A 27828-nucleotide genomic window follows, 5' to 3' on the forward strand; every position below is an offset into this window, starting at 1 on the left:
GATAAAGATATTGAGATAAATATATGCTCCCAAGCAATGGCGGCTATGGCACATACCAAGAATGGTCACTTTACCTGGATGCGAGAGACCTTGGAATAACAATGGTGATTCTCGTCCACTCTTCAAAGTCTCCCGTGTGATACACGGTGGGCTCGCTCAGCTCTCTGGCATTTCCTTCGCATCCTTTGCCTGCAGAAGCTGGGTAACAGCCTTCTCTGACCAGAAACCAGGACATACCAGCATCATGAGAGTACTGCAGGAGAACCGGGGCAGCACTGCTGAACTGAGTGGCACACCCAATGTTTAGCTGTTAAAAGGAAGGACAGAATTATACAAGGTTTTGGTTCCAAGCCATTATTTAACAAATTAAGAGCTACAGCAGCCAGGGTCTTACAGTGATAAGACAGGCAGCTCAATTCCAACCAGGACCCTTCCACAGGCTCTGGAAATCTTCGCTTAGGCAAGCAATAGGTGCTTTTTAATAGAAAGTTTGCCCATTTTGTGGATTTCTTGGGATGACAGGAGGGAAGAGAGAAACACAGATGTGATGCTGTAGAGTTGGACAGAAGATAAGAAGCCAAGAAACTGCTTTCTTCTCCTTCCCCAGACAATATACACAGAGGGAAGCAGAAGATGAAGAGCTAACCTCTTCAGAATATAAACTTGCCTGAAGAGAGGGCCGTCCTCTCTGCTTTTGGTGGAACAAGCATCTTTATTCTGTTTTCTTGCAAAAGCTCAGTAAGAAACCACTGTCAACTTAGATGAAAGAGCTAAGTTTCTGTCACAGCACCAAGTAAGCAACGTAATCCAGAAATAAAACTATTACTGTTCCGTGCCCTTGTGTGGAGGAGTGTCATCATAGGATTAACAACATTAAAAAAAACTGTAAAAAAATGCAACCTAAATCTCAATGCCCTTGCATAACTTTTTATTTCTATTTATTTATTTTTTTTGCTGAGGAAGATTTGCTCTGAGCTAACATCTCTGTGCCAATCTGTCTCTTTTTGCTTGGGGAAGATTCGTCCTGAGCTAACATCTGTGCCCATCTTCCCCTATTTTGTATGCGGGTCACTGCCACAACATAGATGCTGATGAGTGGTGTAGGTCTGTGCCGGGGAACAAAACCTGGGCTGCTGAAGGGGAGTGTGCCTAACTTAATCACTAGGCCATGGGGCAAGCCCTTGCACAACTGTTTTTATTTTTCTATTTTCTCTTCTAATCTTTATAAGGAAGTATATATTTTGATGATGAAGTTATCACACTTTTAGAACTTTCCTCCTACTTTCTATTTAACATATTATTTTGTTATTATATGCAGGATTGCAAAGAATATATCTTTTTTTTTCTTTAGTTAATCTGCTATCGCCAGATAAATTCCTAGGAGTAGTATTACTGAGTCAAAATGTAGAATCACTTTTAATTTTCTATTTATATGTGTTCATTTTTAATCAACTGAGTTCAAATGAATCTGTTTTACTACAGCACTGAATATTATTCTAGTTTGACAGTTTCTTTCTAAGTTAATAAATGTATAAATGGTTCTATTACTGTTTTAGTTTACGTTTTTTGCTACTTATGAATGCCTAATTTTTCCTGCTATTTATTTAATTACATGCTGTCTTACATAAATGATCTATTCATATCTTATTTCATTCGTTGGTTGGAGCCACCAGAGAATTTTACTGTATAAGATCTTATAAATAAGAATCGTCAAATTTTATAGAAAAAACTGAAAGACTCAAAAGAACACGATCACGACCAAAGCCTAAAAGATGAAGGAAAGATGGAGCCGTAGGCAAATAATACGGGGCCAAAGCTCAAGGGGTCAACCAGTGGATCCTTGTGACTGTAAGGTGGCTTGATCCAGTCTTTCAAAAGAAGAAGAGTCCATATTTTCCTTATTTCCATACTCAGAGCTAGGAAGCATCTCTCAGAAGGATTTACAATTTGGCTAGCAGAAATTTTATTGTGATTCGCTTGTCAAAGTTCATATAGTAAAATGTCAAGAATCTAAGCGAAGACTTGACCCTCTGAGATGCATGACTCACTCTTCTAACAGAAACTCCTTTCATCGCATTCCCTGTCAGTAAGCAGAGCCCTTGGCTGGCACGTGGTGAGAGCAGTTACCCTGGGCACACACATTTGGCTCTTCGTCTTAGACTTCTGATGACTGCCGTTGTTTCTAAGGTAGGAAAGTCATTGGAACTTTCAGTACTGTGACACGTTTGTGCTTTTTTCCTATTGACCATTTAGCCTGCCTCTTAACTGTTGATGTTTTCTAGGATTTAATTCTTGGCTTTCTTATCTTTTTATTCTAAACACGCTCCATAATCTCATTCACAGACATAATTTTTAATTCCTTCTGAATACCTATGACTCCCAGATAGGGTCTCTCTCTGGCTCGCTGAACAATGTCCACAGCTGCTTCCTGTGCATTTCCACTTATCCACAGGTATCCCTAATTCCACATGTCCAAGTCAGTTATCATCCACCACCCTAAAACAAATTCTCCTCTCCCTGTATTTCCGATTTCAGTGACTGGAGCCAGAAATGTGGGAGTTATTCTAGAATCCATCCTACCACCCAATGGGTCACTAAAACCTGGTGACTATATCCCTTTAGCATCTCTTGGGTCCATCTACTTATCTTTGTATCCCATGCTATGCCTTAATCTGGCCTCCTCATTTCTTACTTTGATGACTGCTTTAGCATCCTTATATACTCAAAACATATTCAAATAATCTGAACACTTCTCTCTGCCTCCACCACTATCAGACAGGTCTAAGTTCCCATTATCTCTTATTTGGATCGTTGCAATAGCTGCCCAGCTGGTCTCTCTGTCTCTGCCTGTGCCTTTGTAAGTTTACTCCCAATACAGTCACCAGAGAGATTTATTAAAAGCCTAAGTCGGAGTATACCACTCTTCTGGTAGCCATTTTATTCCGAGAAGAAGTGGAAGTCTGATCTTATTTTTTTCTACCTGTCTTCCCTTTCCCACTCTCTTTGGTCTAGTCACAACAGCGTCCTTGTGGTCTCTTGAACTTTCCCAAGCACTCTCCTACTGCAAGCTCTTTGTACTTTTTGTTCCCTGTGCCTGGGATGCTCTTTCCCAGGCAGCTGCACTCCTTCACCTTTTATAGATTTCAGCTTAAATGTCATTTTACTAGTGAGGCTAACCTGACAACCGTTTATAAAATAGTAACCACCCTCCACCACCCTAGTCCATAGCCTCTACTCCTATTTATATTCAAAGCTTAGAAGAGAGCCTAGCACGTAGTAGAGGCCTTTTAAATATTAGCTGAATAAATAAATGAATGTACTTGTTGATTCCAGCTTGCCCTCCTATTAAGTTAACAGGATGATCTTTCTAAAACACAGGTCTGATTCTTGCACTCTGTGGATTAAGAATATTCCATGACACATTGCTCTTGGGTTGAAGTCACCTGACTCACCCATCTACCCATCCATCCATCCATCTATCCATCTACCCATCCATCCATCTATCGATCGACCCATCCATCCATCCATCTATTCATCTAACCATCCATCCATCTATCGATCGACCCATCCATCCATCCATCCACTTATTCAACTAACATATTTTTGGAGCAACTGCCATACACTAGGCACTATGCCAGCTACTCCCATAGCATCCAGAGTCTATTTCTACTACAGCATTCTTGTGACTGTATTGCGACTATTCACTTTTCTGACTCATTTGCTAGTTTCTGAGCTCCTTCAAGGCTAGGGCCATATTTTTCATCTCTATATTCCTAGCACCTAGTGTTTGACACATGGCAGGCAGTCACAAATAATTTACCAGCACTGTGCAGTTCTGTACAAATGATGCCAAGTTCTTGTTACAGATTCCAAACGTACATTAATTAGCAACCCCCAAATAACCCATATTACATGTCTATTATCAATTAGTAAGAACGAATCAATAGTTTTCTGCTGGTGTGATTTGAGAATTGAGATTTTTCTTAGGCATTATGCATTCTTGCTGGTTGTTTAAGTACTTGAAATATTTAATAATGTTTTCTTTATTTAGATTTTTTTAAACTTCAGAATACCATCTTGCAGACTCTAACACCTACACTATTATGATTTTGTGACTAATTAAATAGAAAAGGTGTCAGATGAGAAGCAGCATAGTACTCTGGCAGCGTACTTGCTATTGCTGTAATTTTGTTACTATTTTAGGCAGTACCAACAAATTGATATAGAGCCATGTACTGTTATTAACGGTTTTTCCATTGCAGTTAGCATCCAAATCTAAACAGAGAAGGATAACATTTCACTAATCATTTTATTTATGACTAACTTCCTTGTTTACAGACCTGTGGAAATTATATTTGAAGAGCTGCCTATAAACAGCTGATATCTTTAATAATTCTATCTGTAAATTATTTAGCAACTGCATCCTGCCGTTATGTAAGGACCATGTAGTTGGGCTGGCTCATTAAAACTGCATTACTTTCGACCCCAGAATTCACCAATGGGATTTTATTATAAACATGATAAAATTTTGATTAGGGTTCTGAAAAAAGAGCTTGTCAAAGTAAATACTTGCTTTACACGTTGACACGTTATCACAGTGCTGAAAAACCACAAGCTTTTAAAAGAGCAACGATAATTAAGGTAAAAATTTACTGAATCAAAGGAAGAGAAATTGTTTGAGAATTCTATAGTAAAAATGTAAAATAGCTCATAAGTCCGAAAAGCACCAGGAAGCTGAAAAGCAGAACTTATCCACCACCATTCAGAAGTATGGGATTCATTAAGTCACAATCAGATTGAAACCCTAAAAGTCAATTTTCTTGTTAATTTTGGTAGAGTTCCATGCGCACTTAAAGAAGTACAACGACACAGCCTCAACCTCTGGGGCTTATTAAAAACTGACAAGCTCTTTTCCTTATGGGTGGAGGTAAAAAGCTTTGCCATCTAAGATTGTTCAACCTCTGTTTAAGTGAGCTCCTTCTTTAATAGAATATGAAAATTTTGCGTTCTGTGTGAATTCCACTTATAAAGCTGGGAGACGATTTGCTCCTTAACCTGCCCCGGGAAGAAGTCTGTGCACAAATACCTTGAACTGTAGCACGTATCCAGGTTTCAGAGTCAGATCTCGAGTTACTGCAAATCGGTCTCCATCTGATTTTCCAAATACCATGGCTGACGGCGTGGCAGAGCAGAAAGTTTCATTTTTAACCATCCCTTCATTAGCCAACATCAACCACACACTCATCTGATTCATAGGGTAATCAAAAGCTGGCTTCTCATAAAAGTTCTAATAAAAACAACACAACACAGAAAGGGAATTTGATCGCTTCGAAAACAAGAAAGGAATTTTCAGTTCATGACATCCGGGGCCATGTACCATTTACATTTCTAGGAAAATACAGTAAAATCTCTAAACAAATAATTTTTTTTTTACCTCTGTGAAATTTTCTGTTGATTATTTAACAACTGAAAATCTTTTGCCACTGTGTTTCTAATCATTTTACAAACACACCAGTAATCATACTTGACAACTTGGACAGACTTCCATAGTCTTTTTTGTTTTTGTTTTTTCACATGTAAATACTCTGTGAACTAGCAACATTGAGAAGTAATAAAAAAATTAAGCGCAAACACAGAAAACTAAATTACATGTTCAGGCATCAAACACTAGATCCTGGGGGGAAGTGAACAGTTCCTTAATCCCATCTACTTTTACAGTTCTCTGTCTTCGTGGAGTTCAGACAGATGAGAAATACCTGAGGTAAAGTTGGGTTGACAGCTGGGATGATTTGTTTCTGTTTCTCCGACAGAATGATGATGTCATCGATTGCCCACTGGTCATAGTCCTCCCCTGAGAACACGGGCTGCCACCAGCGGAACCTGGTGCAAGGGGTCTTGGCAGCAGCCGGGAGCTCCAGATAGACAAATCTGCATAAAGACAAGTCATTTACGGTTGGGAAAGCCAAAGCTGTGTTTTTCTTAGCAGTTGTTAAAATAACGAGAGTAGCAACAAGAGAAAGTTTAGTTTTGTTTGATCTCTTGATATTTTCGAAAAGTTTCTAAGTTTAGACAGATCGGGCAAAAGAGGTTTAAAGTTGTAAGCAAGTTTAGTCCTGGTCTTGTTTATTCCGTTTGGAATTCTATCTTTTGGAGGCAAATATTTCAACTGAGTTTGATTCACTGACCAATATCTTTCCACTACCACAATAATGGTCATAACATTTTCAAGAAATACCTAGAAAAACTGTCCCTTTGTATGTTATTACATTAAAATAGCACTGAAAAGTTTTTCAAAGCAGTTCTCACTTCCTGTGGGAAAACATAAAAATTACGCATAAACCAGCTACAATCTACTGCATGGGGTTGGCCCCTGCTAACATTTTGATGTATGTCATTAAAGCACGTGATCTTTAACACAGATGAGCTATGGAGAATTCGGTATCCTACAGTTTAAGACTTAACATTCTATCACAAGCACATTCTCATGGAAGTAAAATTATTTAAAATCACTTTCCTGTCTATACAATTTTTCATCACAGAGACACGCTATTATTAATTTCACCTTTCCCTATTGTAAATAATTCTGGGATGAAAATCTTTATGCATAAAGTTTTATCTACATCTAAGTTTATTTCTTTAGGGAAATGTCCTAGAAACGGAATTACGAGGTCAAATAAACTGGTCATGTTTAAGGCGCTTGATTTTTCCAAATTCCTTTCTGGAAAGGTCATAAAGGTTTGCAGGATGACAAGAGAACAACCGTCTTGCTGCTCCCATGTGGAGAGAGCACTTGGTGTTATTAAAAAATGACCCTTTGACTGTTGAAAAATGGTATCTTTTTTACTGCAACAGAGTTGGATATTATTCATATTTTATTAAACATCTGTGTTTCCTCTTTTGTAACATCTGCTCATTCCTTTCACCCATTTTTCTATTGGGATCTTAGTGTTTTTCTTCCTAGTAATTTGTACAAGCTCTTGAAGGAACGCTGACCCGCCCTTTCTCACATTTATTGCAAATATTTTTTCAGTTTGTTTTCCTTCTTTTCACTCCTTTCTGCTGTCTTTGATGTATGTGTTACATGTGTATGTAGCTTTATACTTGCGTGTAGTATATTTCTATGTAAGGGGTCCTTTTCTTTGTTAATTCTTCCATTGAATATGTTTAGAAAGTTCAGATCTTTTCCCAAGTAACCTAAATGTTTAAATCTTTAACAGTTCTTGATGATAGAAGGTGATAATCTAAATACATATTTTCCCCCAAGAGCCTACGTATTTTTCTCTTATGCCACTTATTTGAATAACCATTTCTTTCTCATTGATTCTTGATGCATCTTTTTTTAATACGTAAGTTCTTACATAGATCTGAGTCAATTTCTGGGTCATTTATTTGGCTTCATTGTTTGTTCCATCCACGCATGAGTATCATTCCATTTTAATTACTTAGGTTATATAATATGTTTTAATATCATGTAGGAAATTCCTCTATTTTTTTCCAAAAAGCTTAAGCTGTTTTTGCCAGTTTATATTTCTAGATATAGAGACCACCCCACCCTTCCAAAAAATACCACTGGGATTTTGGTCGAAATTGCATTAAACATAAATTAAGACATATCTTCATATCACCATATTCAGTTTTCCTATTCAAGGATGTTGTATGATTTTCCATTTATCTGTTTTCTTTTATCTCTCTGAAGGAACTTTTGAAGTTTTGTAGTTTTCTTTATGGAGAGACTCAGAATTACTTGTTAAAATTATTCCTCGTATTTATTCATTTGCTGCCATGAATGGGGTCTTTCTCTGATATCTTCCAACTCAGAATTTCTTAACCATTTTAGTGTCATTAAACTCTGAGAATCTAGTGAAAGCTTCTGGCCCTAAAGAAAAATTCCCATAAAAAAACTGAATAGTCTGGAATGTGTAAAAGTTGTTGAACTTGCTTATCTAGTCACTTTCCTGAGTCTCAGTAGTTTCCAGACTGACATTTATATTACTTGGGAAAAGTAAGTTGAGTTCTTTAAAATTGTGTTTAAACCAGTTTGGCAGCACCATCAACCCCCGCTCTACTGTACTGCATCTGGGAAAGTATCACCAGGCTCCAGGTCCCACTCACCCTTCCCGACTTTCTCTCTGGATGTTCTCTCTCTCGTTTTACCCAGTTGCCTCTTCTCTGGTTTCTGCCTCTCGCCCGCATCCCTTAGAAGAGATGCTATTGGTCGGTCTGTCTGCATGACTACTTGTGTAGTATTATGGAAAGTTATGTAACCTTTAAATGACCTAAAGTTTTAAAACAACAAACTTCAATCTATAAAATTGGTGTATTTTAAGTAGCGCGTTTAAAATACACTTAATTTGTAAGAATTAGATCTATATATTCTTCAATAATATATTTTTTCAATAAATAAGGTTCGATTGTAAAATGCAAAACAGGGACAACTTTAGTATGTTAAAGCTTAATAATGATGGGTAGTCAACATATATAAAGAAAAGAAAATGTCTTTGTGTTGAAGTGCAAATACCGAGATTATAAAAATGTAATATAGTCTAAAAGTAATATCCTTGAGTAGATTTTAATGACATTCATACAAAATATAAGGTATAAATACAGAATTTCAAGATAGTATATAGTTACAAAAAAACTAAATTTAAGTATAGATAAACACATTAATTGCTTGGTACAAGTATTACTATTAAACATGAATCATTTCCCCAAACTCCTAAAGTCATTGCCTACGACATTTTATGACATATATTCCCCATCCATCAAAATAAAGACAGGGATGAGCCAGGGAAAAATTTTCGAAAACCCATGCTCCAGAGACTCATTCATACACTGCCTAGGACCAGCCCTGGGTACAACTATAGGAAAACTTTTAACAAAATCCATCTTGCTGTTAAATCTAACAGATGAACATATTTTGTGTGTGCATTTAAAAAACCTGCAAATTGGAAAAATGAGCTTGGAACACCCCTATCTCACAGAGCTTCTTTGGGAAAACAGTGGTAAATTGTCTCACTTTTCTTCTAGTCACAATTTTTCTCCACTCTTTAAAAATTCAAACATGAATACAAATGCTTCCTGTCCAGAAACTTAAATGAGATGAAATCTTTACATACTGGGCTATCGTTCGTGTCAGAAATTGATGAGTTTGTCTATTTTTGCAAGAGTTGACGCTATACTGGAAACATCTCAACAACAATGTAATCTTCACCATTCCTGGAAGCCAGTGGAAGGCCATCAGGCGGTGGTTACCTGGGTTTGCTGAAGTCTGAGAAGTACATCTCCGCCAGCAGATGCCACTGGATGCCCCCGTTGTTGCTGTACTGAAGGAGGACGCCCTCCTCTCTGCTGTCGGGCCGGTTGCACGCAGCACTCTCTCCTCCGATCTGGATGTAGAACTGGACAAAGTCCGCCCAGGAAGTGTCTAGATCCCAGCTCACCAACTGTCTTTTGCCAGCCTTTCCAAAAGACAGAAGAATCATGGATTCAATCGCTGTTTCAGTTTCAAATTCATACGCGCATCCTAGCACCATGTGGAGACGATTTTGTCCCCATTTGTTGGCGAGAGAAGCAAGTTATGCCATTTAATTGTCTCTGCTCTGGTTACGGTAACTGTTTCTGGATACATTCGATTAGTCTCTGCATCACTGGTTCTCAGACTTGGTTAAGACATCCCTTTGAACTGCTAATTATACCAGAGTATTTAAGTCTTTAAAAGTAAAGCAAAATTAATTTTAATTAAAACTCTCCCCATATTTGCTTTGTAAATCTCCTCCAGGCAGAGTAACAGAAGAAAGACCTTATATTTTGAAATCAGTTGGAGCTGGGTTTGAATCTCAGCCCACTATTCATAATGTTCACTAGCTGTGTGACCTCTCTGAGCTTTTATTCTCCTCAAAGCTACAATATGGGTAATAATTTCTTCCTTATAGGGTGTTGTGACAACTGGATGAAATAACATGCTGCAGGTAACTTGCCTGGCGCACATCATGCCTTCCTGAGGGAACATCCTCTCCAGAAAAATGCCTGACCCTTCTCCCACGGGAATAAATGTGAAACATGCAAGACAGAAACTTCTTGACAAAAAGAAAGAGTACTTGAGTCTCTCAGGCTCCCAGTCAGCCTCAGTCTCTCTTTCTCTCTCTCTCTCGCTTATTCTCCCTCGCTCTCTCTTTCTCTCTCTTTATTTCTTGGAAATAGAGAGGTTGGGAGGAATCATTTAAATAAGTTTTCTGACCACTAAATGGTCTCTCTGTGTCTTAAAAATGTTAAAAATTTCCACAAATCTAGCAACTTGTTTCCTTTGCTTTGTGTGTCGCTTGCTTGTCACAGTCCTATTGTGAGGTGTTAGATAGAAATTGACGAGGTTTGTCGTCATTCTGGTCGAGCGTAAATGGTTTCATGCTAACGGGACTGAAAAAAGCTTTGCAAGTGAGATTCTTCCACCAAACAGACTCTGGGAAAGCTAATCCATGGACTGCACTGAACTGGTCCTGGAGAGCCCCCAAGGAGTTCAATTAAAAGTTGGGAGGAAAAACTGAGACAGGATAGCTAGTACAGAGAGAAACACCACTTGCGCTCACAATTTAAACCCAACTCTAATCCACTAACTTAATTAAGAAAGGGTTTCAGTTATTAGAAGTCACAGGGGAAATACTGGGGGCTAATATTGTTACTGATAAATTTAAACCCAATTAAGAGGTTCAAAAATAAACAAGAGTGCCAGTGAAACGAGAGCTGAAGTTAATGCCAAGGCAGAAACTCATTCTGTGGGACTCTCAGTTTTAAGTATGTATTTGGGAAAACCTTAAAAGTAACACGGATTTTCAAGTATTATATGCGCTTTTAATTTTTCTTGTCCTTGATTTGAAATAGTATAAGCGAGAAACACCTCGGAGATTATTATAATCTTGACCTAGAATTTTCATGCCTCAGGATCATTACAGGAAGAATGATTTGGAGAAGAAAACCTACAGAAGCTAGTTGATCAATTTCAATCCAGCAAATGTCTATGAAAAACTTGGCATGTGGAAACGAGGCAGGAGGGTAGAGATCTAAGGTGAGGAGAATTATAAAAACCCAGTTATCACAATTAGCTCGGTGGAACGACTGGTCTCTTGTGAAATTCACAGAGCAGTGTTGTTTTTTCAGCAGACCATGGTGTTGGTCTACAGAGGTTCTGACAGAGTGTTTTGTGGGAGTTTGTAAATGGCGGAAAAGACCATACACATGCTTGGTTTGGCACTGAAGATGTTTTTTCCTAGAGAATTGCACAAATCATTTTCTTTTGTTCAGTGACTTGAAATACTGAACATTGTTTTAAAGGGAGAAAAAAAGAAAAAGGAAATGGCTCATGGCAAACTTTTTGTCAGAATTTAAAATTTAATGTTAATACACGCTGTGCAGTTTATCTGTTATGCTACGATCAATGTATTTATGGGTGTATGTGTATAGATATGCGTATACATACACATGCGATGTGTGCATGTGTGTATACATACACATGTGATATGTGCCTGTGTATACAGGTGCATGTATACATACACATGTGATGTATGCATGCGTTTATAGGTGTGTGCATACATACACATGCGATGTGTGCACGTGTATATATGTGTGTATACATACACATGTGATGTGTGTATGTGTATAGACGTGTGTGTATATATACACATATGATGTGTATATATATATGCGTGTGTGTATATATACACATGCAATGTGTGTACTTGTGTATGCTGGAGTAATAGGTTAAGGCTCTCTCATTCCTGGAGTGTGGAAAATGCTTTCCAATTTCCCCCCAACATTCTAGGTTAAAATGGCTCACTGCTTTAAGGGTTTAGAGAAAATAAATTTTAAAGGAAATGCCTTCAGAATCTAGAGCCTTTATAACAAAACCTCTAAAACACTTCATAAATCTTCATGTTTTACCCTCCCACTAAATCTCCTTTAATCAAAATGCCACTAGAGTAATAATTCTACTACATTTATTTGAAAATAACCCTTTCTTCAGAACCTTATGTTTTCCAATTTTCCTTCATCTGTTCATACATTCCTTTCTTCAACAAATAATCATTGGGTGCCGATTATACCAGGCGTGATCCCATGTGTTACAAAACCAAACTTGAAAGGAGAGTTCATGGAAATGTGCAGTGATACTAATGACAACGTAGGGTTGTAGACCAAATCCTAGGCCTTGTTGAGCCCCATTTGGTCACATGACCATTTATCAAGTCTCCAATTGACTTGGTCTCAAGGGTATTTATTGATACATAAACACCTAGCACATGACAAGTATGTCTGACTTGAACATCTTATCTAGAGTTAGCTCAGTCAGCAGGACTCTGCATTTTGCTGGGTATTATGAGAATAAAAATTAAAATATGATCCGGGGCTGGCCTGGTGGCGTAGTGGTTAAGTTCGACACTCCACTTCAGTGGCCTGGGGTTTGCAGGTTCAGATCCCAGGTGCAGACCTAGCACCACTCATAAGCCATGCTGTGGTGGCATCTCACATACAAAATAGAGGAGTATTGGCACAGATGTTGGCTCAGTGACAATCTTCCTCAAGCAAAAAGAGGAAGATTGGCAACAGACATTAGCTTAGGGCCAACCTTCCTCACCAAAAAATAAAAACAATAAAAAAAAATACGATCTATATATGTATAGAACACAAATGAGAGAGGAATTCAAAGAAAGCAGAGATCAGTGCAGTTTGCCATAGTCCCAGAAAGCTCCATGGAAGCTGCAGGATTTGAGCAGGATGCTGCAAGGTTTATCGGGATGCAGAGATGATGGAAGGCATAAAGGTAGGCAGCGGAGAGTAAGCCAAGACAGGAAAATTGGCAAAACCTGGGTTGATGAGGATAGCCTCCTGTTTGGAGCAGAGGGCTCAGGTTTGGAGAAAGAAAATAAGTTATGCAGTTAGGGCAACAGCATTGGAGACCATCCTGAACATTTGTGACAAGGGAGTGACAGGCTAGAAACACATTCTTAGATAAATTAATCTAGGGTGGTTTGCAAAAGGTTGAAGGACTCTTGCCTCTGGCCCCTCTTTATGTTAATCATGCTGGCGGTGGGGGCGGCCAAACTGTGTACCCCACTTCTCTGCCAAAGGAGTGAGTACACGACCCTGGCTATGCCAATGACAGTACACCACTCCCCGGGATGCCAGGAACCTTCCCCAGATATTCCTATGATGCTGCTCAGAAAGCTCCGTGGCCACGGTTCTACTCTTCTAATGAGAGCTGACCTGAAAGCAGTCTTCTCTCAAGGAGAGAGCTCTGTGGGCATCTGAGTTTCTGGTTCCAGGTATCTCTGAGGCCAGTTTCATCTAAGCCGTCCCTGTGTTTTGATGACATGAACCAAATGTCCTCCTTTTTTGCTTAAGTTAGTTTCTCTCGCTTAGAATTCAAAACAGATCTGATCGATCCAAGAGAAAAAAATAAAAAGAAATGATCCTCAGATCTTGACACAAAAATGTAGGGAGAAAGCTGGTTTGGGAAGGGAAGGGGAGGATTTTCCTTTTGAAATGCTGACTGTACGTTAGTGGCAGGGCATCTGTATGGAAATATGCAATGGCAACAACCTGAAATTCATTCTCATAAAAGGTAATTATGGTAGCTAACACTTATTGAGCTATTTCTATGTGCTCAACACTGTTCTTCATTCTTTACCTGCATTTACTCACTTAATCCTCCCAACATCCCACTTGAGAAAACTGAGACATAAAAAGGATGTTATAACTCTGCAAGGAGAACCAGTTAATGACTTTTGGAGCCCAGGTACCAAGCCACGTAGTTTGACTCCAGTGATGATCATGAATTAAGTGGAAGAAATATTGATATGTAACCATTATATATTTATAATATCTGTGTGTATGCACACGTTTACTGGGGTGTGTGGATATATATTGGTTAGGGATTCATAATCTTGTTTTAAAATTGATGCTTATGGGAGACACAATCTTCCCATTTCTGCACAATTATACAGTGTATCCAGATCTACGCAATGTGTATGGGTCACTTATTGACTATTATCTCTAACGACAATGATCGGGGGAGCTTCAATGTCAATGGATAAAAAATATCGTTAAATAAGATCCATCCTTGATTTTTTATCACTCTCTATCTTGTTTACTTGACGATTCTTTGTTCTGCACCTGCATCAAAACAAAACCTGTACCTATTTTTGTATTTGCGTAAAATAACGTTTTGGATTTCTGCCCAAACAGATTCAGGAACACACGAGCCCTACGTATATCACCCACACCTGTGAACTTGTTAGGCGATGTGGAGGAGGACATTTCCAGTTGTCCTTGAACTAGTGGCTATAGTCCTTGTTGGAAAGAAGTGGTGTTAAGCATCCCACATTCTAAAGAGAGCTGCCAATAATTAGATATGTTGCTCAGGTTGGAGAAGTGGCCCTGCTCCCTCCTTGTCCTTTTGAAGACTATATGAAGAGATGAATTGGAGGAGGGAGGAAGAAAAGAATGTCCTGCCTTGACTGTAGCAAGGGAGGAGAGGAGGTGGTTCCCCTCCCCTAAGCTCTCATGATGGGATTAGTGCCCTGATAAGAAGAGACACTTGAGAGAGCCTGCTTTTCCTCTTTGCTCTCTCCACCACATGAGGATATGAGAAGATGGCCATCTGCAAACCAGGAAGCGGGTCCTCACCGGACACCAGATCTGCAGCTGCCTTGATCTTGGACTTCTCAGCTTCGAGAACTGTGAGAAAAAACTGTTTGCTCTTTAAACCACCCAATCTATAGTATTTTCGTTATAGAAGCCCAAGTTGACTAAGACAGTCCCACATCAGCAGATGCCACCAGCAGCCACCAAATGGAGCCAAAATAGGACCCGAGATGTCTGCTCACCATGGACAGCTGGTCGGTTCCCCAGGAACAGCTCTGTACACCCTCAACCTCACCATTATTCCTTCTTCCTCCAATCATATTCTTGAGATTAATGGACTCACAATTTTAATATAGAAGTGCTTCTATGTGTTAAGCACTGGTGTACATGATTTACAAGTTCTAAGTTATTTAATCTGCATAATAATCCGTATGAGGTAGATACCCTTATTCTCTCCACTTTACAGATGAAAAAGGCAAGTCACAGAGAAGTTAAGGAATTTGCTCAATGTCACACAGCTAGGAAGTGGTAGAATCTGATTGAAACAGGCGGGCTGGCTCCAGAGTCACTGCTCTAACCTCTACGTTCCACCACCACCTCCCTTGCTCACCCCTCACCCACAGGCCGGCGCCCACACACCCTCCAAAGGCTGGGATGGGAAGAGGCCAAGATCCTGCCAACTCAGAGACCCTCAAGACAGAAACCTGGATGGCACTGGAGGAAAGGAAAGCCGTGAGATTTAAATCAAATACAAGAGGGGCAGGAATTTTAAACTGGGCTAGCCTGGATTTGTAGTAACCAAAAACAAGCATAAAACTATGAGTTTCCCAAACATAGTTAAGTAATAGGAATTTGACAAAGCCCAGTTAAAAGCAGGGAATGTGGGGGAAAAAGAAAACCATCTCATATTTGTACCTTCCGAGTTCAGACTGCTCCATAAATCAGTCACGTATTGAAAGAGTCATTGCTCTGATCACTCAGTCCCCCAAAGTCATGCCTCAGCCATCACGAACGCCCAGGTCTTAGTCATACCTTGCTGAAATACAGAGACGATCCAGAAGAGATGACCCCACACCCTTGTTCCGGTTTTACAATTTCTCCCCCAATAACTTCCTGCCAGTCAGACTCCCAACCATTCTGGTTCTCAAAATCCGACATAATCGTGGACGGAAGAGCAGCTTCCGGTTGGCAGTCAGTGCCTTGGTATCCCTGGTCACACCTGTGGGAGAGGAGGACCAAGTAAAGAAGTCACAGTCTCATCTGTGACTGCCACGGCCATGCGACCTGCAGCATTTCCTGTCTCACTGTGCTCGGGGCTCAGCAGTCACACTAGATTTTTCTGTACGGTGTTCATCTGCGTATGGGGTGGTAACAACCTTCAGTTTCTCACACTGCAAAAAAAGTGGATAGAATCCTTTCTGAAAAGAACAGTGCTGTAACGGTAGAACTGACGTGTCAAGTAGTAATGAAGAAGGATATGGATGTGCTTGGGGGTGTCATGGGGAAGGAGAGCGGGATTCTCCTGTAGCCGTAAAAAGTCACATACAAACGTCTGTCTGCTCAACCAACATGTAACTCTGGCCACGTTTTACAGTTCCTCTTTCTGATTAAATGATGTCTCATTTAGAGTAAGTACTCGAGTGTGTTCCTCTCTCCTCCTCATTAGCGATCATCCCCAGTGACCCCTGTATACAACCTTGAGCTTCTGGCGAAGTGGTGTAGGACAGTGTGTAGCAGTGTCTGACTGGCGCTTTAAGACAGCCAGGGGAAGGAAAGGGAAACTATACCAAGGCTCTTTTAACCACCAAAGAGGATTGTGGGGTTAATGAACAAACTGAAATTTAAACCCAGGAGGCCTCGTCTTGGGGTTAGATTTTCAAGTTTAGAATATATGGCTTTAGACTTATTTAAATGCAACAGTATCTTTTACATCTAAAATAAGAACAGAAACGAAGATCATTTTCTTCGGGTTATTTCAGCATTTGTCAGTCTATCCGTAGAGCTCCGATGACAAGTGCTGTGGTCCCCTACACACACGGATCCCGAGAAGCAGGAAACCAGTCACGCTCTGTGGTGCGTACCTGCACAGGCCACGGTCGCACGAGCCATGCCCGCCACACATGTTCGGGCACTGCTGCCCGATGTAAATGTTGTCCAGAGCCCACTCGTCCTGGGCTGTGTAATAGCTCTGACTCCAACGGAAGCGGGTGGCACTGGACCTAGAAACAAGGTACAGAGAGAAACGCAATATGTCAACTGACATGTGGTGGCAGAGGTGAAGAAGGCCAGAGCCCAAATTCTTTCAGATGACTAACTTTCTGGAGCTTGTATTTAGCTGCCAGTCGTTTCTCTTTAGCGGTTTAATTTCCACTCAACTGCTATCCAATGCAACAATTCTATCATGAAGGAAAGTTAGAAAACTGCCTATTTTGTATATACCTCAATTTTAACTTAATTTGATATGTTTTAAAGAAAATCAAAATAGGAGAATTTTTTTTGTTGTTGCACAGAGATTTGACGCTAGGAAAAGACAGGAAGTAAGAAAGAATATTTTTAAAAAAGTAAAGATATATACTAAACAGCCTTTCTTTCACAGATGAAAATGTGAGGTGTTTAACTTAGGGTAATAGAATTTCTTACAATGAACACATCAGTAGTTATCTAAAGACTTCTAGTTAGCTCTCAATATAAACAAAAGTTTTGCTCAGGGGTATTGTGTGGGGGTGAGGGCACATGCTACAATGTGCTATATTACAAGTAAGAACATCTAGGTGCTAAATTCTGCTTATTATTTCTGAAACATTAACTTGCTTGGGTTTCATGGACAAGGTGATGTTAAGTGGAGATAAAAAGTTAATCAGTCCATTACACAGAGAGAAACACCTGGGACCTTGATTCATCTAAACCAGCCATAAAGTCTAAGGAAGAGGATATTCTGAGAGCAACGTCAAGGCTTCCATTCATTGATCACCACAAAAAATCCTTTTAAAGTCACCTTATATTTTTCACCTCTAGAAACTTTCAAGGATCCGTGATTAGTTCTTATTAGTCAAAGTGCAAAACAAAAGAAAACGAAAAGGATTTGCAGGATTAACGTGCATGCTCAGTTCCACCGATTAAAACCTCTCTAAGCACACCATCTACAGATAGACTCAATCTTAACGGCTCCGAACGATCCACTAAAGTCTACTGCATCAATTACCCACATATTAAATACTCCCTAAGTACATAACAGACTGTTAAAATCCAGGCTAAGCCTTTATTGTTTATTTTACCAACGATCTGTGGCTAATAGGTTGCTTTTTCCTTCCTCGTAGGATAATTCCAGGATTCACTGAGGTCTGCTGCATCTGAGTGCTCGTCATGGTACAAATGAGACAGATGCACCTCGCTATGGAAATAGTTTCTATTTGTAATCTAACAGCCATCGCAATTTTCATAGTCCCATTAAGAAATGGTTTCTAGAAAATCCTGCTATAAAAGTAGGTACATTGTTGTGGAGCACAGAGCCCCACAGAAAAGAAGTAAATTAAGACTCACGCACCAGCGTCATGAAAAGGAGAGAGGACTATATTCTCTTAAGATTGATTATAATCCAAGTCAAGTCTAGGGCCACAGGTGTCTAGACTGTGAGCTCTTTTGGGGAGACGGATATCTGTTATTTCAATAGTTTGCACAGGAACGGAATTAAGTAGGTGTCCAAAAAAAGTCTGCTAAATAAATGAGTCAATGAACGGAGGACAGGCCAGGAGAGGGCAGCTTGTTTCTAACTTCTGTAGGTAATGGAGTGAATAATGTGTTCTTAGTCAGGGGACCCGACCCCCAGGATCCTGGCTGTGCAATTTATCAGCTGTGTGACCTTTAGTGAGAAATTTAAGCCTTCAGGGGCTTCTAGTTCCTAACCTCTCAAATAAAGGGCTTGGGCTAACTGACGTCTAAGATCCCTTCCAGCTCACAAATTTAATGATTACTCTGGTGGTTGGTTGACCGAGGTGATTTTATTTTCTTTACAGTCACATGCCTACCGGAAACCCATGGCATACATTATTTTGAAGTTTTGATATTTCAAACATTAAAATGGGGGTAGAGGGTTTAAGAAACCTGCCCTGGATTTTCCAGTGTACGGATGCTTCTAAACAGTCACATGTAGACATTCTAAATTCTTTTTCTAACTAAATTAATCCTTACGTGTATCTTCTGAACTCTTGAAAAACATTAACATTTCTTTAAGATAAAAAGCTTAAAGTGGATTATTCCATTTAAAATTACCATCCACAGTTTAATGTGCCGATGTTAATTAACAGAAAAGGAAGCAAAAAGAGGGGGAATATTGGCTTTGTTTTTTGTGAGAAAAAAAATTAGCGGTTTGAGTCACCTCCAGCTGGTCACCCAGGAGAAGGTGCGATCCCACTCATTTGCAGCTGCATCACGGCCAAATATTGCCCTCAATACAAATATTTAATCTGCCAATTCTCTCCCTTGCTCTCAAAACTAAGTATTCTTAGGAGAAAAGTCTTGCGTCCTTTGGCTGGAGTCTGAAAGTGAGACTTCCGCTGTGTGGATCATGAAGTGAAGTTGACTTCCATTGAAAATCCAAACTATGGATTTCCCAGGGCAACAAAAGTTGACAGTCTTTTCTTTACTTGATTTTTTTCCCCCCATATAAACTTCTAGACTGAAATAAAATAGCATTGACTCCTCTCTTGATAGTTAGGTAACCTGAGGAATCAAGGGAAACGAAGGCTGACTAAATGGTATTTTCCACCTTCAGAGTTACTATAATCACATTTACCCAATTATTCCGAAACTCATTCAGTCATTCGGTGTTGATTTGTTTATGAAATCAGCAACTGATGGCTGTTTGGGTCTCATTAGACCCTGTTCTTATGTAAATGTCTCTCATAAAGACAAAATTAATTTTCATTGGGTAACAAATGTTCAGTTCATATGCAATAGAATTTCTCTGAGCAGGTGTATTCATATTCAATATTTCCACTCTTAAGTTGTCCTATCTTCCTATCTAGCATATTTTCCAAAGTTAACAGATTTTTAGTAATGTAGGGACCACATTTGCTTGAATGCATTCAGTTTATAGGTGCATATGCTTGAAAGCAAAAGAGCAGAACAAAGATCTGCCAAAAGGAATTCTGCTTCAAACTCAACGGGCCTCTCTTTTTCCAATGCTCGAGAAAAACAAGCTATTTGCAAAAGTTATCAAGAACGGCAAGGAGAATAAACGTACTTTATCCTTATAGCTGAGCTTTTAAGCATTACAGATCCAAAACAATGACAATCACCAGCTGAGCACTATTTTTTCTTTGAAATTTAGCAATAATGTTTAGTTTAAGTGTTCCTAGGAGTGTTAAAATAAATATCCTCTTGGGTTGTTTGTTTTTAAAAAATATTTTTACTTTCTTTATCCAGGGCTTCGAAGGAAATTTGGAAAAGCAAAATTCAATTAATTACTTACATGCACTTAAAGGCAAATAGAGGAATAATGTAGTAGATTTTTTTCTGTTTGTAAAAAGAGATACACTGTAATAAAATATCTCTTTGGTTCACTGAGGCACATTGACTTACAATTCTATTTAACTGCCCAACATCTAATGAGTACCCCACTGCACTGGAAACAGTTTAAGGGTCAATCTACTTTCTCTCGAATGTCTAGTAAACATTGATGAGAACTGACCTTTTCTGACAATGCCAAAACTTTCAACTATCTTTTCAGCTAAGAAATAACAATGTGACATATAATTTGAGTGTAAAATAACCTGCAAAGGTTTTTTTGATAAATGACAATATTTTTAGGATACTGCCTAAACTACGTTAATTACGAATAATAGTTTATAACATTTCTGGGGATGAAAAGACATCTCTAAAATACACCATCAATATTATCTTTCCATCATAATTTTGAAATTGTATCCCACATGTCAGAGAATAAAAATCAGTGTTTTTTTAAATAACGAGAGTAATGTACTTAACGGCAACAAAACGAAAAAAAAAATAAACCTCAGTAGCTTTGCAACAATCCGACCAGGATTTCAACTGCTTGATGTGTTGGTTTTTAGAATCTTGATAGATACGCTTGGAATATCATTGAAATTAGATGAAAGTCTTGATTATATTCCCAGCAGTAGACATAAAAAAGTAGGATGTTAGAGAAAGTAGCGAATTGTTATACAAAGCATTAATAGAGTATTGAGGAAATGGCTCACAGTTGGATATAAAAAATCTGTGGAAATCAAATTTCAAGCATTTTATTCCAACTGACATAATGATGAATCCTCAAAAATAATCAAGGAGGCATCTTATATAATGCAGTAATTCAATCTTCCACTAAAAGAGGTATAATAATAATTCTAAGTGTTTATCTAAACAACTGTTTTTGTGTAGAGCCTAACTTCCATATAAAATAATCAGAGAAGGGTTTATTTAGTAATTTTCTCTTCACAAAAGGGCTCTTGGAAGGCAGATACCACCGAAAAATGTAATTGTTGTCTCTTGTATGCTTTTCCTACTACACAAATCACAGAATCCTAGAATTCCAGACCCACAAGGGATCTTTAAGATCATCTCATTAAACCTCTTCATTATACTCATAAGGAATCAGGGTTGAAGAGGTTGTGAATGGTTAAAATCACGTGGTTAATCAATCATTCGTAGAGATATACTAAGAACTCAGGCTTTCTCATTTCTAGTCCAAGACTCTTTCTTGGGTAAGCTCATCATGTCCCAGGGCTTTAAAGAGTACTTATAGTATTTAACTCTTCAGTCCAAACCTCATTGGCTTCTTGATATTTCTGCTTGGATAGGTAAATATGGCAAACTTCATATCACAAAAACAGAACTCTTACTTTCCTGCCCCAAATCCACACCTTCTTCAGTCTTTCCCATCCCTGTCATTGGTACTGCCATCCAACAATCTTCCCAGGCTCAGAATTTAGAAACTGTCTTTGATTTTTCCCTTTCTATCACAGTCCCCACGTAGTCCATCTAGTCCATCCAGCCCTATTTGATTAAAACATATTTCACAAATGACGATTCTTGCCATGTCTGCTACAGTCATACTCCAAGTCACCTAAACAGGTAATGCCTGGAACCGCCTGACTGGTCACCCTGTCTGCACTCTTTCTCCTACAACCTATTCCTCATACTGTACTCAGAGCGATCAACCTAACACGAAACAGTGTAATACTGTATTTGGGGAAGAAAATGTGCTTTTCTCTTTCACATTTTCAAATGTTTAATTTTATTCCTAGTTACTGAGGCTTCCTGCGGAATGATTTTTATTGTTACTAAAAGAATGTGAATAGAGAAAAAGAGTGTATATTAGGCTTTTGAAACAGAAAGTAGGACTTCACAGCAAGAAAACAGCCTTGCAATCCAAACTGTCTTGACATAGAAGTCTAGATTCTGGTGTCATTCCCTTTTATATGTCAAACCTAAAGGAATAGGATCACTGAGTTCTTCCATAAAAAGAAAAGTTGGGGCAAAAAGAGAGGTCAGAAAAACCTAGGAAAATTTGGTTTGAAAACCAAATTTTCATTAGCTCTATTTTTCAAGTATCCTCAGTACAAAAGAAAGATCTGGGTCTTTTGATGATGAAAGAAAATAAAATGCATGCATCTTGCCATTGTCTTAACTCTTCTTCATATTCAAGTCATGCTAACAGAGATGGTAAAAGTTAAAGCAACGATGATGTCTGAAGATGTCATGTCTCACCAAGTTTTCTGGGGAAGAAGCACTGTGACTCTCCTCCACTGTGTGAACTCGCTGGCATGGTAAATACTTGCTGATGTGAACTCCTGACAACTTGGCATACTCGGAAGGCATTCCTAAAAGAGAGTCAGGCAAAAATTAAACCCAGCTTCTATTTCCTCCAGGGGCTCACCATAAGTGAAAAAGACCTTAGAGAGATCTAATGTCATAATCTTAACCATTTGCAATAGGGATGCAATCCATGGTTTTTTCCTTCCATGAAGCTAAAATATTTGGGAAATGAGATGCCACAATGGAATTAAATGTCTTCCAGATCCATTTTTTGACCTGCTATCATAACATTGGCATTTGGGAAAATTACTCTATTCCCTATGATATTTATGCATTTATTGCAATGTCAGATTACTAGTATGTATATATAAAGAAGTACATTTTATTCCAAGAAACTAGATCTATGTATTTCCTTTTTGTTTTTTAAGACAAGACACACCATATTTTTAATAGAGTCTACCTATGGGTAAAGAAACTTAGAAAAGAACCGATGAAGACACGCTACAGGGAAAGAAGAAAGAGACACGTTATAGAGGAAGAGGATCAGAGAAAATACCATCCTAGAGTACGCAGTCCTGAGGTTATTCCCATTTCTTTTTTACTGTCAATTATCCTTTAGTATCTGATGGTGCAGAATGTGGCATCCTTGGAATCTGCTGCAAGACTGACTTTACGTCAATTCTCTTACAAATAACAATGTTCCTTTTCAACCAAACCTAAACCTGTAGAATTGTAATTCTTTTGCTTCCTATGGAAAAAGAAGGGGTTACCTATCACAAGCTTTAAAAAAAATAGACTGACCTCTTGCACGAGGTGCCAGGTAAGGCCGTGGTTGGTTGAGTACTCCAGTTTCACCTGGTTGTCCATGTGAGGAGTGTATTTCTTGCCACAGCCCATCACCAAACTGAACTGAATCATATAGGATGCTCCTGTCTGCATTGATTGGGTCTCCACATAGCGCATACTTGAGGCCAGTTTAGAATCTCCTGTAAAACTGAAAGACAGAGGTGGAAATCGGAAAATTAAAAACAACTATATGTATAAGTTAACCTCTTCATTTCATATCATGCACCAAAATAGTTTCATTTTACTTGTTTAAACCTTGCCATGTTCTAGAACGCATTTCAGTCAATCTAATACATGCAATTTAAAACAATCTTCCTATCAAAGCAAGAATTTTTTTTTTTTAAAGTTAACACTTCGAGTTGTCAAATGTATTTGGAAATGAGTATTCACTCATACGTTGCTCGTGAGTTGAAACCCTTTCACTCATTATTCTTACTTCTTGGAATCTATCCTAAGGAAATAATCCTAAATTCAAAGACAATTTTATGAAATATGGTGAATATTGGTTTACTTATAATAGTAATTGGTAGCCATTTCAATGTCAAATTATAGGGAAAATGGAATGCTTAAGTAAACTGGTATAGCCGCTTGACAGATTATCCATATTTAAAATATTTATGAAGGTAATACAATTAAATTAACATGCAAATGATAAAATGAGATTAAAAAAATCCACAAAATGAGGGGCCAGCTGGGTGGTGTAGTGGTTAAGTTTGTGCGCTCTGCTTTGGCAGCCTGGGGTTCGTGGGTTCAGATCCCAGGCACAGACTTAGACACTGCTCATCAAGCCATGCAGTGGCCAGGTCCCAAGTACAAAATGGAGGAAGACTGGCACAGATGTTAGCTCAGCGACAGTTTTCCTCAGGCAAAAAGAGGAAGATTGGCAACAGATGTTAGCTCAGGGCCAATCTTCCTCACCAAAAATAAATAAATAAAAATAAAAATTAAAAAGAATCCACAAAATGAGACATAAAGGAAATTCATCACAATGTTTACAGTAGCTGTTTGGTGGTGGGAAATTGGACAATTTAAAAGTTTTTTTTTTCTTATTTTCCAAATAGTCTTTAATGCTCAGGCATTAAATACTGAAAATATTTACATCATAATGTAATTTTAATGGTTGTGCCTCAAGTCAGTAAAATTCATGTGTTTTACTGGGTCCCAATTAAGTACTATGTAATTGTAAACCGTTTGAAGGCAGACACAATTACTTTTTTAGAGACAACTGCTCAAGGACTTTATAATCTATGAGAGGGGGTTAAAATATGGGCACATTTTCACTGTAGTTGATATGGGTCAATGTAAATACTCCCAGGGCCAACCAGGCTGGGGCTTGTCTGTCACAGTACTTGGTACTGCTCTTCTCAAGTGGTCCAGTACCACTCTTCAATGACAATTCCTATTAAGGGGCCTAGCTGACATAGACAAAGGAGATGCTGCAATATTCTGTGAAGTCTTTGATGCATTTAATATTTTTCCTTAATCATCCTTTGCTGAATCAGCAAAATAAGGAGTAGCTACCCTGACTTGCGTCTTGCAGATTAAGATGTTATTTAGAGATGAAACATTGTCCACAAAGAGGATCAACATGGGCTTGGGCTCAAGATTATAAAATGCAAGCTTTTTCCCAATAATGACTAATTACTGTTTAACTAACAGGTTTAAATTAAGGTTTTGCACTTGGACAACGAATAAAAGAAGAAAATGTAAGAGCCTCAATCTCTGCATTAACTGAATGTTCAATAAAAGGAAGGGAAAAGTCATATTCGGTACTGCTGGTCTTAGAAATCCAGTGCTTACACCTCGTTTATTGTTATTAATAAAGCTGCCCACCAGTTGCTGGGTCTAGGCCATATCCAAAGACTGTGCTAAGTGCAAGACCCACACTGTCTTCCTTAGTTCTAGCCTTACAATAACTCTGTGAAGCAGGAAAGTTTTTTCTACTTAATAAATGAGAATATGGAGATAGTAACTGGTAAAGACTCAATGAGAAGTCAGTCTTGCCTGTCTCCAAAACCTCTTAACCAACACTATCTTTTTGCCCTTCTATTACTCTAAGATGAAGAAGAAAACACTGCAGTTTTGAGAAATTTTCATTTAGAGTTAATTTAAAAATCATTGGCTTCTGAGGAGACTATATAAGGACTGAAGAGATGAGAAGCCATGAGAGGAGAATAGAAGACTCAACAGACACCCACAGGGCCTTCTGAGTCCCCTAAAACCCAGGAGAAGATTCCCAGGGACTGTGTCAAGATGGTGGTGTAGGCAGACTCTGAACTCACCTCCTCCCACGGACACAACAAATTTACAACTACTCCTGGAACAATTGCCCCTGAGAGAGAATTGAAAACTGGATAAAAAGAACCCCCACAACAAGGGGTGGTGCTGGCTGAGGTGGAAGAAGCAGAAATTCCTTTCTGGAGAGAAAAAAGCCATCTTCAAGCCACAGCACCTCATGGCTGGCCAGGAGCAATCCTAAGGTTCACAGCCTTCCCTGGAGGAGTGGGGGATCTGAGCGGGGGAGCCTTACCACAATAAGCAGCTTTTGGACTCAGCACAACTGAGACAAGTGTCATAATATCCGGCTTTTCTGGCTATTAACTACAACAAGGAATACTCCCAGAAAAGTGATAGAACATAAGAGAAAAGAAGCCTGCAGTTAAAGGGCTCATGCACAAATGGACTCATTTTGGAAAGCAACCTAAGATCACCAGAAAGAAAGGTGCCCAGTCCTTTGTTGGAAAGAGACTCACTTGGTAGGCTCTGTGCACATCTTGGCGAGAGGTGAGACCTCCCCAGGGACTGAGACACTGGCAGCACCCATTATTGTGACCTAGTACAGGTGTGCTGACCCAGACTCTGGCAGATGCCATTGGAGTCCTTCCCCTGGCTGTTAGCCCAGGGTCTGCCCCACCAACGAGAGCACCCCTTAGTCCAGCTCAGCCAGGACAGGCAGCCCACCCAGGGACTGGGCCCACCCAACAGCATGCCCTCAGGCAACTTGTGGGCCTGCATAAGTGGGGTGCCTGGAAACTCTGTAGCCAGGCAAGTGGTCTTCCTCTGTGAGACAGGGTGTGGGTGAGGGGTGGGTCTGCATTGGTGGAGTGTGTGGGGCCTCTGCAGTGGGGCAACTGGGTCTGCTTCAGTGGGTCAGAGTGTGGGCACAGGGCAGGACTCTGTCAATGGGCTGTGTGGCCCTGTTGTCAGCTGCAGCAGACTTGTGCTGCTCAAATAGCCACATAGGGGATTGGCCCAACCTTCCAAAACATGAAACAACTGGGCACTCCCATGCCTGAGGCTGGCCCCACTCAGCTGCAATCCTGAGAGAGCTGACAACAGCCTTGCGGGCCGGAGGCCTAAAGCAATTGTAAGCCCCTGAAATTAGCAACCAGCCATGCTTGGGGCCTACTCACTTAACAGAAAATGTGCAATAGGAATGTGCTATTAGACCTTGCAGCCAACTGTGCTGGGGTTTCCCATGTCCAATAAAGTGACTGAAGGGTCCATAGCAGCCCCATGCAGCTGAGCATTACAACCAGCCAGCCAGGGGGACAGCCTAGTCTCCCTGGGCACCTGCAGGAACAGCAACCCTGTCACAACAGAAGGACACATGTAGCCCACATAGGGGACACTCCTGGAACACCTTGAACTTGTTAAGAGAGGGAAGCACACTGTTGGGCCTCATAAGGCATTTCTTATATGAGGCCATCTCTCCAAGATCAGAAGATGTAGCTGACCTACCTAATGCATAGATATAAGCACAAACAGGCAAAATGAGGAGACAAAGGAATATGTTCTAAGTAAGGGAATAGGGCAAAATCCCAGAAAAAAACTAAATGAAACAGAGATAAACAATCTACCTGACAAAGTACAAACTAAGAATCTGAAGGATGCTCACTGATCTTGGGAGAAGAATTGATGAACTCAGTGAGAACTTCAACAAAGAATTGGAAAATATAAAAAAGAACCAATCAGAAATGAAGAATACAATACCGGAAATGAAAAATCCACTAGAGGGACTCAAAAGCAGAGTAGATGATACAGAAGAACGGATCAGTGAGCTGGAGGAAAGAATCAAGGAAATCACCCAAACTGAACAGATAAAAGAAAAAAGAATTAACAAGAACGAGAACAGTCTAGGGGAGCTCTGGGACAACATCAAGTGCACTAACATCCACATTATAGGTGTTCCAGAAGGAGAAGAGAGAGACAAAGGGGCAGAGAAGCTATTCAAAGAAATAATAGCTGAAACTTTCCTAACCTAAGGAAGGAAACAGACTTCCAGGCACAGAAAGCACAGAGAGCACCAAACAAGACAAACCCAAAGAGGTCCACACCAAAATACATTATAATTAAAATGTCAAGAATTAAACATAAAGAAAGAATCTTAAAAGCCGCAAGAGAAAGACAACAAGTTACATACAAAGGAAACCCCATTAGGCTATCATTCAGAATGGAAGGACAGATAAAGAGTTTCCCAGACAAGCAAAAACTAAAGGAGTTTATCACCAAGAAATCAGCCTTACAAGAAATGCTGAAGGGATTTATTTAAGTGAAAAAGAGAGGACCACGAATATG

At 39.4% G+C, this 27828-nt stretch overlaps 1 protein-coding gene across 2 annotated transcripts in view; it reads right to left on the reverse strand.

The window, feature by feature from the left end:
• Positions 1 to 27828, reverse strand: part of RELN (reelin) — a 459089-nt gene that overhangs the window by 97006 nt on the left and 334255 nt on the right. For both annotated transcript variants that reach the window (XM_023638850.2, XM_070265359.1), the window contains exons 21-28: positions 23206 to 23398; positions 22357 to 22469; positions 16713 to 16850; positions 15664 to 15850; positions 9253 to 9458; positions 5757 to 5928; positions 5087 to 5287; positions 75 to 307 (exon numbers count right to left, since the gene is read on the reverse strand). In XM_023638850.2, the coding sequence (XP_023494618.1) occupies positions 75 to 307; positions 5087 to 5287; positions 5757 to 5928; positions 9253 to 9458; positions 15664 to 15850; positions 16713 to 16850; positions 22357 to 22469; positions 23206 to 23398 (1443 nt within the window). The remainder of the gene's footprint in view (positions 1 to 74; positions 308 to 5086; positions 5288 to 5756; positions 5929 to 9252; positions 9459 to 15663; positions 15851 to 16712; positions 16851 to 22356; positions 22470 to 23205; positions 23399 to 27828) is intronic.

This window comes from Equus caballus, chromosome 4 (assembly GCF_041296265.1).
Source record: "Equus caballus isolate H_3958 breed thoroughbred chromosome 4, TB-T2T, whole genome shotgun sequence".
Classification (NCBI taxonomy): Eukaryota; Metazoa; Chordata; class Mammalia; order Perissodactyla; family Equidae; genus Equus; species Equus caballus.